At 44.3% G+C, this 15457-nt stretch overlaps 1 protein-coding gene across 1 annotated transcript in view; it reads right to left on the bottom strand.

Annotated features, from left to right (window-relative positions):
* Window positions 1-15457, bottom strand: part of LOC139382534 (delta and Notch-like epidermal growth factor-related receptor) — an 83388-nt gene that overhangs the window by 14034 nt on the left and 53897 nt on the right. The window contains exons 4-7 of the mRNA XM_071126632.1: window positions 10660-10823; window positions 7388-7536; window positions 6492-6645; window positions 5527-5640 (exon numbers count right to left, since the gene is read on the bottom strand). Coding sequence (XP_070982733.1) covers window positions 5527-5640; window positions 6492-6645; window positions 7388-7536; window positions 10660-10823 — 581 coding nt within the window. The remainder of the gene's footprint in view (window positions 1-5526; window positions 5641-6491; window positions 6646-7387; window positions 7537-10659; window positions 10824-15457) is intronic.

The following is a 15457-nucleotide window of genomic DNA, read 5'->3' as shown; positions in this document are numbered from 1 at the left end:
CTTTGTTTTATGCACAGCGTGATAACTTCCGCCGAGAGGATCTGTGCTAAATAAACTTGGTCTGATTTATGTGTGTGTGGGTAGGCAGTTATACAACACTGGGAACAGCTGACAGAAATAGGTTTCTCTGTGTGTGTGTGTGTGTGTGTGTGTGTGTGTGTGTGTGTGTGTGTGTGTGTGTGTGTGTGTGTGTGTGTGTGTGTGTGTGTGTGTGTGTGTGTGTGTGTGTGTGTGTGTGTGTGTGTGTGTGTGCGTGTGTGTGTGTGTGTGCGTGCGTGCGTGCGTGCATGGGTGCTTGTGCACATTGGGAGAATGCTTTAACTTCTGTATGACAGGGTGCAGTATTTTCACATCCGGAAGAAATGCATGACCATATTCAACTGCCTGCTACTCATCCCCAGAATATAAAATATGCATATTATTAGTAGATTTGGATAGAAAACACTCTGAAGTTTCTAAAACTGTTTGTATCATGTCTGTGAATATAACAGAACCTATAACAGAAATTGTTATTTTTTTGAGGTCACTCTCTTTTAAATGGGTTTACATTGGGAATCCAGATTTCTAAGTGACCTTCTTGTAGTTCCTATCGTTTCCACAGGATGTCAACAGTCTTTAGAAATTGGTTGAGGTTATTCCTTTGTGTAATGAAGAAGTACGGCCATCTTGAACGAGGGTCACTTGAAGTGTACTGTTAGAGGCAGGTGACCAGAAAGCATGCTTCAGTTTGTTTTCTTCCTGTGTTGAACACAGATCATCCCGTCTTCAATTTTATTGATTATTTACGTTAAAAAATACCTAAAGTTTTATTACAAAAGTAGTTTGAAATGTTTTGGCAAAGTTTACAGGTAACTTTTGATATATTTTGTAGACACGTTGAGCAAGTTGGAACTGGTGTTTTTCTGGATCAAACGCGCCAAATATATGGACATTTTGGATATATATTGACGGAATTAATTGAACAAAGGGACCATTTGTGATATTTATGGGACTTATTGGAGTGCCAACAAAAGAAGCTCGTCAAAGGTAAGGCATGAATTATATTTTTATTTCTGCATTTTATGTCTCGCCTGCAGGGTTGAAATATGGTTTCTCTCTTTGTTTACTATAGTGCTATCTTCAGATAATAGCATTGCTTTCTTTCGCCGAAAAGCCTTTTTGAAATCTGACATGTTGGCTGGATTCACAACAAGTGTAGCTTTAATTTGCTATCTTGCAAGTGTGATTTAATGAAAGTTAGATTTTTATAGTCATTTATTTGAATTTGGCGCTCTGCATTTTCCCTGGCTTTTGGCCAGGTGGGACGTCCCACATATCCCAGAGAGGTTTTTAAAAAAGAAACCAAATTCTTATGAAAGCTCTTCACTTCATGTGTCTCCAGTGATAGTTAAAAGAGAGGAGCAAGAGTAAATATACTTCTTCTCCAAATAAAGAAGAGAGACAGTCTAGTCCGAAAGGAAAGGTAAAAAGGTAAAGAAACAACAGTACAAGAGATTGTGTTTTCCTCATGGAAGACACTGCTTCTGCTGTGTGCTATACAAGGAAATGCCATACAACACAACTTCTCTGTACCTAGCACTGAGGGGTATGCTACAAAGCAGGATAAATGAGTTAGCCAGCTAACTTTGATAAGCAACCAGAAAAAACGATTGATTTTATAATTAAATAAAAAAGCTAAACTTAGACATGTCTATTCATTTGTTAAATTAATTAGACCATAATTAGACCATAATAAAAAGTTATATCAGAATATTTAAAAAAGCTAACTGGCTAACTGCGAGGACATATGCTGGGAGACGAGAAACAAGTACAGGGAGTGAATATTTAATAAATAATAGACTTGAAACAAAACATGGACAGCATCTGGACAGGGGAAACATAATGACATTAATGCTGACAAAGGGATCAAACTGAGGTGTGGGAGCCCGATGAGCCGGCTGAGGCGTGGGAGCCCGACGAGCCGGCTGAGGCGTGGGAGTCCGACGAGCCGGCTGAGGCGTGGGAGCCCGACGAGCCGGCTGAGGCGTGGGAGTCCGACGAGCCGACTGAGGCGTGGGAGCCCGACGAGCCGACTGAGGCGTGGGAGCCCGACAAGCCGGCTGAGGCGTGGGAGCCGAACGAGCCTGCTGAGGCGTGGGAGCCTGATGAGCTGGCTGACAGTATCCAACGCACACCTGAGCCAGCTAAGGCATGGAAGCCTGACGAGCCAGCTGAGGCATCCTCGGTTCCTCCAACCAAACCAAAAACAAAAAATCTCCCTGATGCTTCCAATATTAGTGTTCAGTGTTCTGTGAGGACAGACGCTAGGAGGCGAAAAGCAAGTACAGGGAGTGAATATTTAATAAATAACAGATATGAAACAAAACACGGACAGCATCTGGACAGGGGAAACATAACGACATTAATGCTGACATGGGGATCTAACTGATGAATAGACAGATATAGAGGAGACAATCAATAAAGTGATGGATTCCAGGTGAGTCCAATGTAGCTCTGATGCGTGTAATGATGGTGACAGGTGTACGTAATGATGGGCATCCTGGCATCCTCGAGTGCCAGAGAGGGGGAGCGGGAGCAGGCGTGACACTAACTCCATAATCCTGCTTTGTAGAATACAACTATGATATACAGTACCAGTTTCAACAGTTTTAGAATAATAGTGAAGACATCAAAACTATGAAATAACATATATGGAATCATGTAGTAACAGAAAAAGTGCTAAATATATCAAAATATATTTTATATTTGAGATTCATCAAAGTAGCCACCATTTGCCTTGATGACAGCTTGGCATTCTCTCAACCAGCTTCATGAGGTAGTCACCTGGAATGCATTTCAATTAACAGGTGTGCCTTGTTAAAAGTGCATTTGTGGAATTTCTTTCCTTCTTAATGAGTTTGAGCCAATCAGTTGTTGTGACAAGGTAGGGGTGGTATACAGAAGATAGCCTTATTAGGTAAAAGACCAAGTCCATATCATGGCAAGAACAGCTCAAGTAAGCAAAAACAAACGACAGTCCATCATTACTTTAAGACATGAAGGTCAGTAAATACGGAGTATTTCAAGAACTTCAAGAAGTTTCTCCAAGTGCAGTCGCAAAACCATTAAGCACTATGATGAAACTGGCTCTCATAGGGACCGCCACAGGAAAGGAAGACCCAGAGTTACTTCTGCTGCAGAGGATAAGTTCATTAGAGTTACCAGCCTCAGAAATTGCATCCCAAATAAATGTTTCACAGAGTTCAAGTAACAGACACATCTCAACATCAACTGTTTGGAGGATACAGTGTGAATCAGGCCTTCATGGTCGAATTGCTGCAAAGAAACCATTGCTAAAGGGCAGCAATAAGAAGAAGAGACTTGCTTGGACCAGTGGACCAGTGGAAATCTGTCCTTTGGTCTGATGAGTCCAAATTTGAGATTTTTGGTTCCAATCGCCATGTCTTTGTGAAACGCAGAGTAGGTGAACGGATGATCTCTGCATGTGAAGTTCCCACCGTGAAGCATGAAGGAGGAGGTGTGATGGTGTGTGGGTGCTTTGCTGGTGACACTGTTGGTGATTTATTTAGAATTCAAGGCACACTTGGTTTGCACTTAGTGGGAATATCATTTGTGTTTCAACAGGACAATGGCCCAACACACCTCCAGGCTTTGTAAGAGCTATTTGACTAAAAGGAGAGTGATGGAGTGCTACATCAGATGATCTTGCCTCCACAATCACCTGACCTCAACCCAATTGAAATGGTTTGTGAGGAGTTGGACCGCAGAGTGAAGGAAAAGCAGCTAACATGTGCTCAGCATATGTGGGAACTCCTTCAAGACTGTTGGAAAGAAAATCCAGGTGAAGCTGGTTGAGAGAATGCCAAGAGTGTGCAAAGCTGTCATCAAGTCAAAGGATGGCTACTTTGAAGAATAAACTAATTCAAATATATTTTATAACACTTTTTTTGGCTACTACATGAATCCATATGTGTTATTTCATAGTTTTGATGTCTTCACTATTGTTCTACAATGTAGAAAATATAAAAAATGAAGAAAAACCCTTGAATGAGTAGGTGTGTCCAAACTTTAGACTGGTACTGTACTTTTGCCCTCACATTCACCTGCAAGAAAACAACAACAAGAAAACAACAACAACCGTGAACCCTAACACATTCTTTACGTCTCTCCTCCTCAGTCTCTCACGACTGGATCGGAATCAGGTGGACATGAGTCTGCAGTGTGGAGCTGTCTGCTCCCACTCCCAGTGTGTTGTGTATAAACAGAAGTAGAGATGAGAGGTGCCTCCACTGGCTGATTGTGTTGACCTGCAGTCACATGCTCACTGGAGAATGTGATTGACTAATTGCCTTGAAATCGAGTAGAAAGGCTTCAAACGGCAGGATTACCTAACGAACCTGCTAAAGATTTTGAGGCGCTCTCTCTCTCACACACACACACACACACACAAACACGCGCACACACACACACACACACACACACACACACACACACACACACACACACACACACACACACACACACAACTCCTTGTCGTACTAATTAAAAAGTGCTGAAGCAGTTTCCGCCCCCATTGTTGCACCATAACCACGATGTCTCTGTGAAAACAACCAAAGGAAAAAAACTGCTGTGGATGAATAAAATATTCTGGTCGGCATTGGCGCTCGTCCAACAGTGTAAGATTAATAATTTAATCTGAGTTGCGTTGCTAGCAGGACTGTGAATCAGAACTCAGTGACCGCAGGGAATTGTACCTGCAATGTACTATATTTTCTGGATCAGGTTGTACATTTCTACCTCTGTTGTTGTGTTCTGTTGTGTTCTGTGATCTGTTCGAAGAGGATTGTTCCAGGATGGTTTTCCATGGGAGTGTGTGTGTGTGTGTGTGTGTGTGTGTGTGTGTGTGTGTGTGTGTGTGTGTGTGTGTGTGTGTGTGTGTGTGTGTGTGTGTGTGTGTGTGTGTGTGTGTGTGTACATAAAAAGCGTGGATTGGCATGCCCTTATTTAGGAGTGCTGTGTTTGGCAGAATTTAGTTTTAGCGGGCTAGTGTAGATTTCCCATGTGGGGCTGAGAGCAGGTCGTTAGGGCCAGGAGGACTAATTAGACTAGCGGAGGAAGGCTTAAATTAAGCAACGGGCTGGCACAGATAAACAGAGAGCAGACACAGAAACTAACAGCAGCGCTACCATGATAGCCTCACACACACATTCAGACTCACACGCACACACACTGACGCATATACACACCACGCACGCACACAAGAACACCAGACACACGCCTAGAACCAGGACAGTCCAACACACACACAACCAGCTAATGAGGATCTGAAAATAAAACGGATTAACAACGTGGTATTGTGCAGTACATCCTTGCTATTGTGCATTGCTGTGGATCTGTACATGTTATGTTATGGCAAGAGTTGTTCTGCACTCAGAGCATTGCTGTGCTATTGGTACTGGGGTACCTTCAGGGCAGACCTATGATAAAGTACCTACCCTCAAGGCAGACCTATGATAAAGTACCTACCCTCAGGGCAGTAGCACCTGGGTCCTGCCAGGCTGCTGGAGCAGGTAGCCCCATTTCTGCAGGGCTGAGACAGGCAGTGGTCCACCTGCAACTGGCAAAGATCACCCTGGAACCCTGTAGCACACAGACGAAACACAGTGTCACATAGCATTAAACCTGAACACACACAGGAGCCAAATATACACACGCAACTCTAAAGCATTGACATGCAAACCAACCAACTACCACTATAACAAGCATGCACGGATGCATCACACACACACACACACATTTCACACCGGTCACCCTACGTCTCACACTTCCCCATGACTGTCTATCCTCATTAACTCATTAGGTCAATTCAAAACAGAACCCTCACTCTTCCAAGAACAAGTCCTGCATCTAGCCAATTACCTCCAGCCTTACTACCCATCAAGCCAATTAACATCAATCATGTAGTGCGGCCTCCATATTGCTCTGGATGAGCCTGTGAGAACCCACTGCCCTCAGTCTGTCAGGCAGACAGACATACCACCACAGTCCTGTAATCACCCTTCTCTAATAAGATGTGGCTGGCCATCAACAACAGCCTCTGCTTCTATAACAAGGTAATTAACCTGTCAAGTAGATCAGAGCTGCACTCACTGGCCCGGGCCCCAAACATATCTAGTTGATAAGTTGAAAGGTTGCATTCTTCTCTGCATTCCCTATTTCATTTGGAGACACTCACACACACGCAGGCATGCATTCCACATGGGGTTGGGCAGAGCGGGCTTGTAATGGCTGGAGCGGAATCGGAGGAATGGTGTCAAATACATCAACCACTTTTAATTTGCAAGTGTTTGATGCCATTCCATTTGCACCGTTCCGGCCATCATTATGAGCCGTTCTCCCCTCAGCAGGCTCCTGTGATGCACGCTCATACGCATGTACAGACAGACACACACACACACACACACACACACACACACACACACAGTAGTTACCTGGGGGGCAGATACAAGTGAAGTTACGGCCCTCGTCCCCCTGCCTCAAGTCACTACAGATGGCGTAGTTCTGGCAGGGCCTGAGGCGGCAGGCATCAAACTCCTCACAGAATATCCCAGAGTAACCATCCTCACACTCACAGAAGAAGGTGCTCTAGAGGTCAGAGGGGACACGGGGTCACTGTCACATACTGACTCAAAACACTTTATACATCACTGGGATGGTTCTGGATACTGGGGCTACATGGGGCTCTGCGATTCTCTATTGCTAGTCCTGTACACCCCACCGATGCCCTTTTCCTCCCAGCTCCCCATAGTGGGGTGTGCTAAATCACCCTGTAACAATGCACCTGTAGGGGGGAGGGAACGAGTTAGCAGGACCTCAGTCTATCACGCGTCTCCTCTCCCTCCCTTCCTCTCTTCTCTTTTCTTTTCTCTCACTCTTCACCTTGGTTCTCTCCATTTCCTCTCTCTACTCCTCTGTGCAGCAGTGATCAGTGTGCTAACAGTGACGCCCCTAGGGACCTAGCGAGAGGGGGGGCCCCAGGGAGTAGTAGAGATGCAGGACTTAAGACCTCTGTCTCCATCCCTCAATACCTTTCTGGCAATAAGGCATGGTCTTTATTCTGTCTTGCTTATCTTTTTCTCCTCTCAGTCTCCTGTTGCTATGTTACCGCATAGTGTATCATCAAGACAATACTATCGCAATCTTACAATATTCTGCTGAATTACAGCAGTTACCTTCCAGTATATTGAGGGGAAAACCTGTTTTCTGAATATTGAAAGTGACATTTTAAGCCTTGAAATATTGTTCAAAGGATCAAGCCCAAAGACAAGGGACTGATTCACCAACTCAAGGGCAGCTGACATCACATATCTGATCCCTGACCTCTTACCACAGAGGGCTGAGTGATGCACTTCCCCTTCCCAGAGCATTGTGGGTCGCTGAAGCGACTGCCAGGCTCCACACAGCTGCTGGCCTTCACTGTCAGATTGAGACGCAGGGTGACCTCCGAACCACTGGGGGCGCCCATGCGCAACACACCTACAACGGGAGAGAGAAAAAACAGTTATTCTAAGGTCCTAGCTGATTCACCTTGATAAATATGAAAAGGCTGACCACATGTGAGCAATATTGAACAAACTGCCTATTTAGCTAGAGAGAAAATGGTGGTTGGGGGGTGAGGGGTCGACAAGGACTTAGGTACAGAGGCTAGGTGCAGAGAGAGGTGATGGTTCCTTGCAAAGAAGATTATGTTTAAACTAACAGAAGATGAACATCATTGTGCACAACATTGACCAGAACACCTTATGTTTGACAAATGTTCTAGGAGGGGTTGCATATGGATCATTGCCTGGATAAGACACCTCTAGCTGCCACTGCAAAAGAAAAATGGATTCCTCTGCGACCAACTATTAGAGAAATGTTGAAGAAAAGGCCATGTGAGCAAATATGAATCAAAACAGAAGCATCCATTTTAAAATAGACTCAAAGTGAAGATTAACAGCCATCGTTATGAACCTGCTCTGAGCCAATAAGGCGTGAGCACAGCCAGGATAAGTCATTGCCACAGCAAAGCCCTGCAGCCAATCAGGAGTCTGTACAAGCTGGTCCCCTAACACCTCACCATTTTCTGGTTAGATCAGCCCAGTGACGTCTGTTCCTCACAACACAAGCTCACAAATGCACAGTCACTGCTCTTCTTGGATGCAGCACTCCTGCTGCGTTTAGACAGTCAGCCCAATTCTGATATTTTTTTCACTAATTGGTCTTTTGACCAATCACATCAGATCTTTTCACATCAGATCTTTTACAGAGATGAACTGATTTGTCAAAAGAGCAATTAGTGAGAAAAAAAATCAGAATTGAGCTGCCTGTCTAAACGTAGCATTAAACACGCACACTGTAAAAAGGGCAACTTCACCACATCAAAGGGACGATGGACGGGGCCATGTACCGTCAAATCTTGGGTGAGTACCTCAGCCAGGGCATTGAAAATGGGTCGTGGAATGGGAATTCCAGCATGACAAAGACCCAAAACACACGGCCAAGGCAACAAAGGAGTGGCTCAAGAAGAAGCACATTAAGGTCCTGGAGTGGCCTAGCCAGTCTCCAGACCTTAATCCCATAGAAAATCTGTGGAGGGAGCTGAAGGTTCGAGTTGCCAAACGTCAGCCTCGAAACCTTAATGACTTGGAGAAGATCTGCAAAGAGGAGTGGGACAAAATCCCTCCTGAGATGTGTGCAAACCTGAGGGCCAACTACAAGAAACTCTGTGATTGCCAACAAGGGTTTTGCCACCAAGTACTAAGTCCTGTTTTGCAGAGGGGTCAAATATGTATAACATTTTTGACATGCGTTTTTCTGGATTTTTTTGTTGTTATTCTGTCTCTTACTGTTCAAATAAACCTACCATTAAAATTATAGACGGATCATTTCTTTGTCAGTGGGCAAACGTACAAAATCAGCAGGGGATCAAATACTTTTTCCCCTCACTGTATATGTATATTTTACAGTCCACTCTGTATGCCACCATCAGTATTTCATTCACACCATCTGTCTCATGTACGTACATGCATCTATGCACGAGTGGGAACGTGTGTGCACGTGTGCGTGTGTAGTGCATGTTTTTGCATGTGAGGCAGATTATGTGGGATGCACACAAGCAGACATAAACACAGCTCCACAGCAGTCTTGCTCTCAAGGACGTGACTCATTTATTATCCAGAGAGGTAAACCGTCAAACACGATGACAGAAAAACAACTCTTTCTCTCTCTTTAATTCTCTCTCCCCTTCCTGTCCTCTCTCCCGTCCCTCACTCCCCCTCATTCTCCCTCTATCTCTCTCTCTTCTCCCCCCCTCTCTCTTGATGTTGCCCCTCCCCCACAAACACCATCTCCTCAGACAGAGCCGCAGGATCTCAGGCGGAGTGTCTTCAGCCAGCACAAGGTCAGTGGACAGACAAGCTGAGACATGACAAAGCTGTGTTGTTATGGAGGCCACGCACAGGGGTCAAGTAGAAAATTCACTAAAGGGTAGGACACCAATTATGACGCCACACCTGCTGGGATCTACCGAACCCTCAGGGCGTACGTTACTGTAACATTCCTCATTGAAAATAGAAAGACTTAGCGATAAAATATGCAGAAAGATAACTAAATTGAATTCCAGAGCCAAGTGTTTATGTGCGCCACCCCCATACAAATGAGCCATTATCATACTGTTTATGGATTTTATGGATATTGTGTTCTTGATTGACATTTCATGCAAATTACTGATCCAGACAGCTCGGAACACAGCAGAGAAGGTGAATGGTAAAATTGAAAACATGGAATACCATACTATCCTATTCATGGCTCTGACTTTGAGGTACCTTATACCAATAAACTACACGTATGTTCTACGTATAAATATGTAGTATATGCACTTTTACCACTAGATGTGCTATGCAAGGATCCATTCCCTTGGAGTTGAAGATAGCCATCTCTAACCCAAAATACAGTATGCACCAATGACAGGTTTGGAAATATGGAAGTGATAGTGCCATAACACATATGAATATACGTTTACCACCAAATGGACAGACAGAATAGAGTAACCTATATTCCTCCATATGGTTTTTAACAGTTGTATTGAAGTGGCAGAAAGCCTTCTGTTCCACATGGGAACCAATAGGATTACATAAGTAAGTAAATTGAGATGGAGGAGGGGCCTTACTGAGGAAGTAATTGTGTCTTATGCATTACACCATCAGATGTGCTACTGGATTCATTTCTTAGGAGATTGTAACCTCTTACCATAAAACATACGCATCAGTGGTAGGTAAACAAGTGCTTGCTACATGTGTCTAGGTTTCCCACAAGATGGACAGGAGGAGAGAATAACAGGAGAAAGTTCTTTCCTCCATATTATTTGTTTTGTTTGTGACCAACTTTTAATTTAGTTAAGTATGTATATGTTTTGGGGGGGGGGGGGGGGGTGGTACAGGTACAAACACTATCAAGGAAATGCATACAAAGATAACCCAAACCACCCCTCCTCCACATCTACCCGCCTGCATCCTCCCTCCCCACCCGGAAACCATGTTTCCCACCCCCCACCTCCCGAATCCATATTGCTTTTTTTGTAGCAGTATTATTGTAGTTGTGGAAGTGCTTCCTACTTACTGAGGAAGTAGTTGTGTCCCAGGGGGAGGGAGTGGTCAGGGACCACCAGTCCATCTGAGACCTGCTGGAACCACATGATGGTCCCCTCCACCAAGGAGGAATGCTGGAAGCCATCCTTGTCAACACGCCACAGGACGGGAGCGCCACTCACATTCACCACAATCCTGAAGAGAGAGGGAGAGAAAGAGAGGGGAGAGGGGAGGGGGGGGATAGAGAGTGTAAGAGAGAAAGAAAGGGGAGGGGGGAATAGAGAGTGTAAGAGAGAAAGAGAGGGGAGGGGGGGATAGAGAGTGTAAAAGAGAAAGAGAGGGGAGAGGGGAGAGGGGAGGGGGGGATAGAGAGTGTAAGAGAGGAAGAGAGGGGAGAGGGGAGGGGGGGATAGAGAGTGTAAGAGAGAAAGAGAGGGGAGAGGGGGATAGAGAGTGTAAGAGAGAAAGAGAGGGGAGAGGGGAGAGGGGAGGGGGGATAGAGAGTGTAAGAGAGAAAGAGAGGGGAGAGGGGAGGGGGGGATAGAGAGTGTAAGAGAGAAAGAGAGGGGAGAGGGGAGAGGGGAGGGGGGATAGAGAGTGTAAGAGAGAAAGAGAGGGGAGGGGAATAGAGAGTGTAAGAGAGAAAGAGAGGGGAGGGGGGATAGAGAGTGTAAGAGAGAAAGAGAGGGGAGAGGGGAGGGGGGATAGAGAGTGTAAGAGAGAAAGAGAGGGGAGGGGGGATAGAGAGTGTAAGAGAGAAAGAAAGGGGAGAGGGGAGGGGGGATAGAGAGTGTAAGAGAGAAAGAGAGGGGAGAGGGGAGGGGGGATAGAGAGTGTAAGAGAGAAAGAGAAGGGAGAGGGAAGGGAAGGATAGAGAGTGTAAGAGAGAAAGAGAGGGGAGAGTGGAGGGGGGATAGAGAGTGTAAGAGAGAAAGAGAGGGGAGAGGGGAGGGGGGATAGAGAGTGTAAGAGATAAAGAGAAGGGAGAGGGGAGGGAGGGATAGAGAGTGTAAGAGAGAAAGAGAGGGGAGAGGGGAGGGGGAGATAGAGAGTGTAAGAGAGAAAGAGAGGGGAGAGGGGAGGGGGGATAGAGAGTGTAAGAGAGAGGGAGGGAGAGGGGAGGTGGGGATAGAGAGTGTAAGAGAGAGGGAGGGAGAGGGGAGGGGGGATAGAGAGTGTAAGAGAGAGGGAGGGAGAGGGGAGAGGGGATAGAGAGTGTAAGAGAGAGGGAGGGAGAGGGGTATGGAGAGTGTAAGTGAGAAAGAGAGGGGAGAGGGGAGGGGGGGATAGAGAGTGTAAGAGAGAAAGAGAGGGGAGGGGGGGATAGAGAATGTAAGAGAGAAAGAGAGGGGAGAGGGGAGGGGGGATAGAGAGTGTAAGAGAGAAAGAGAGTCTGAGCCAAAAACTGTTGTTACCAGCCTGCTACAGTGCTTTCAGAAAGTATTCATACCCCTTGATTTATTCCACATCTTGTTGTTACAGCCAGAATATTTAAAAATAATAAAATTACAAAAATTCACACTCATCTACACACCCCATCATGACAAAGAGAAAACATGTTGTTGTTTTTTTTACATTTGAGCAAATTGATTTAAAAAAAATGATATACAGAAATATCTAACTTAAATAAGTATTCACACACCTTTGTTATGACACTCCAAATTGAACTTAGGTGCATCCAATTTCTTTGTTCATCCTTGACATGGAGTCCACCTGTGGCCAATTCAATTGTTTGGACATGATTTAGAATAAAACATACACGCCCATAGAAGGGTCCACAGTTGACAGTGCATGTCAGAGCAGAAACTATGCCATGAAGTCCAATGAACTGTCCGTAGATCTCCCAGATAGAATTGTGATGAGGCATATATCTGGGAAACAATTTCAAGAGTGTTGAAAGTTTCCAAGAGCACCGTGGTCTCCATCATTGGGAAATTGAAAAAATGTGAAACTACCCAGACTCTGCCTCGAGCTGGCTGTCCATCCAAACTGAGCAACCGTGCAAGAAGGACCCAATGACCACTCTAACAGATCTACAGAGTTCCTTGGCTGTGATGGGAGAACCTGCTAGAAGGACAACAGTCTCTACAGCACTTCAACAATCTGGGCTTTATGGGAGAGTGGCCAGACAGAAGCCACATAATACACCTGGAGTTTGCAAAAACACATGTGAACAACTCTATGATCATAAGGCAAATTATTCTGTGGTCTGATGTGAGAAAAATTGAACTCTTTGGCCTGAATGCAAAGCGGTATGTCTGGAGAAAACCAGGCACAGCTCAGCACCCATCTAACACCATTCCTACCGTGAAACATGGTGGTGGCGGCATCATGCTATGGGGTTGCTTTTCAGTGGCAGAGGCTGGGAGACTGGTAAGGATAGAGAGAACAATTAATGGAGCCAAATACAAGCAGATCCTTGATGAAAACCTGCTTCAGAGTGCAAACAACCTTGGACTGGGGGCGAAGATTTGACCCCAAGCATACAGCCAAAGCAATGCTGGAATGGCTTTAGATCAAGAATGTGAAAGTCCTTGAGTCAAAGCCTGGAAATCTGTGAAAAATGCTGTTCACCGCTACTCCCCATCTAACTTAACAGAGCTTGAGAAAATCTGCAAGGAAGAATGGGAGAAAATCCACAAATCCAGATGTGCAAAGCTGATACAAACATACCCAAAAATGTGTGAATACTTATGTAAAGTAGATATTTCTGTATTTCAATTTCAATAAATCTGCTTTCACTTTGTCATTATGGAATACTGTGTGTAGATGCGTGAGAACACAACAAAATGGGAAATAAGTCAAGGGGTATGAATACCTTCTGAAGGGATTGTATACGTTTTTATAAAACACGCAAAACCCTGTGCTAGTAGGATGGGATGGTGGACATGAGTAATGCCTGTTCCTGTCTGTCTCAGTGGGGGGTACTATATTGCTCACTGTGGTGACTGTACAGCCCCGAAGGCCAGGGAGTAGAGTTATGACTGATGTGGTCAGGGGCCATTACTCATCTGACTTTGGGCCAATTACTTGAAGAGAGAGTCTCTCTGCACAGACAGAGAGTGTCAGCAAAGCAGATGCACTCTAACTCAACACAAGACCAGCTACACTCCCAGACTCCTCCCACTGGCTGAGTCACTCACAGATAAATAAAACACACACACATAAGTAAATAAGAAAGCATTGACCTTTCGAAAGCCTTCGATACTGCTGACAATTTTTTTGTTGTTGCATAAATTACAAACTTATGGGCTTCGAAATAGAGACCTCGAACTGGTTTAGGGGCTACTTGGTTTATAGGAAACAGTTTGTTTCGTGGCACAGTATCGGAGTTCAAGAACATGCCCTGTGGAGTTCCTCAAGGTTTGATCCTTGGTCCATAGCGTTTTAAATGTATGTTAATGTCAATTTTGATTGATTGTACACTTTATATTGTTTGCTGATGACACCAACATCTTTCTGTCTGATAAAGATGGTCAGAAATTGATCGTTAAAATGAATTCGTAATAAAACAAATTTAGACGACTGGTTTAAAGCAAATAAGGTGTCTTAAAATTAGGGCTGTCAAAGTTATGCGCAACCTGTTTATCGTTTACACCGTAAATCATGTCTCCATTTCTTCACCGCATGGAAACGTTCAAGAACACGTGTTTTAGTAACAGACCCTTTAAAGCACAGAACACAACATGGAACACAGCTACAGTCAATGCTTGTGCATTAAAATGGCTGAAGACTGTGTGCCTCTAGCCAGAATCATGTAAAAGTTATGCCCGATATTACCAGAGTTATATTTTTTCTTTCTGCCGCGGATTTGTGTGCATGTCGTGGGCCATTTTAAAATAGTGCGTGTGTGTGCTGTGCGCAAGTGTAAACTTCAAGAACACTGATAAGAGGGAATAGGCCTACTTAAACATTGATAAGAGGGAGTAAGCCTACTTAAACATTAATAACAGGGAGTAGGCCTACTTAAACATTGATAAGAGGGAGTAGGCCTACTTAAACATTGATAACAGGGAGTAGGCCTACTTAAACATTGATAAGAGGGAGTAGGCCTACTTAAACATTGATAACAGGGAGTAGGCCTACTTAAACATTGATAACAGGGAGTAGGCCTACTTAAACATTGATAAGAGGGAGTAGGCCTACTTAAACATTGATAACAGGGAGTAGGCCTACTTAAACATTGATAACAGGGAGTAGGCCTACTTAAACATTGATAAGGGGGAGTAGGCCTACTTAAACATTGATAAGAGGGAGTAGGCCTACTTAAACATTGATAACAGGGAGTAGGCCTACTTAAACATTGATAAGGGGGAGTAGGCCTACTTAAACATTGATAAGAGGGAGTAGGCCTACTTAAACATTGATAACAGGGAGTAGGCCTACTTAAACATTGGGAGCATTAATAGCTGTATGTTACAGTGACTTTTGTGTTGTTTATGTTGAAAATGCTATTTAAACATTCTGATATAGATCATTTTGTGTTTCCGTCCCTTACAATCAAAGCATAATATGCCTGTAACTCTGCACTGCTTTTTAAATGGATAAATATTTATTTAGGGCCACACATGAGCAAATCGCGATGAACTAATGCCATTAACTCGATTCATTAGTTAAATCATTTGACAGCCCAATTTGAATTATTAGAAAGCTTTTACATGCTCGTGATTCTACATTTTCTATTAGGAAATCGATTATCCCGCGTTCAATCCACTAAATTCTTGGGGGTCCTCATTGATGAAAAAACAAACTTCAAAAATCACATTTCAGTTGTTTAAATTTTTTTTGATGGGGCTGCAGCCGAGAGGGTCACCATTTCCAGTTCCTCG

This window comes from Oncorhynchus clarkii, chromosome 24 (genome assembly GCF_045791955.1).
Source record: "Oncorhynchus clarkii lewisi isolate Uvic-CL-2024 chromosome 24, UVic_Ocla_1.0, whole genome shotgun sequence".
Lineage (NCBI taxonomy): Eukaryota > Metazoa > Chordata > Actinopteri > Salmoniformes > Salmonidae > Oncorhynchus > Oncorhynchus clarkii.
This window is presented reverse-complemented; position numbering and strand designations above follow the sequence as displayed.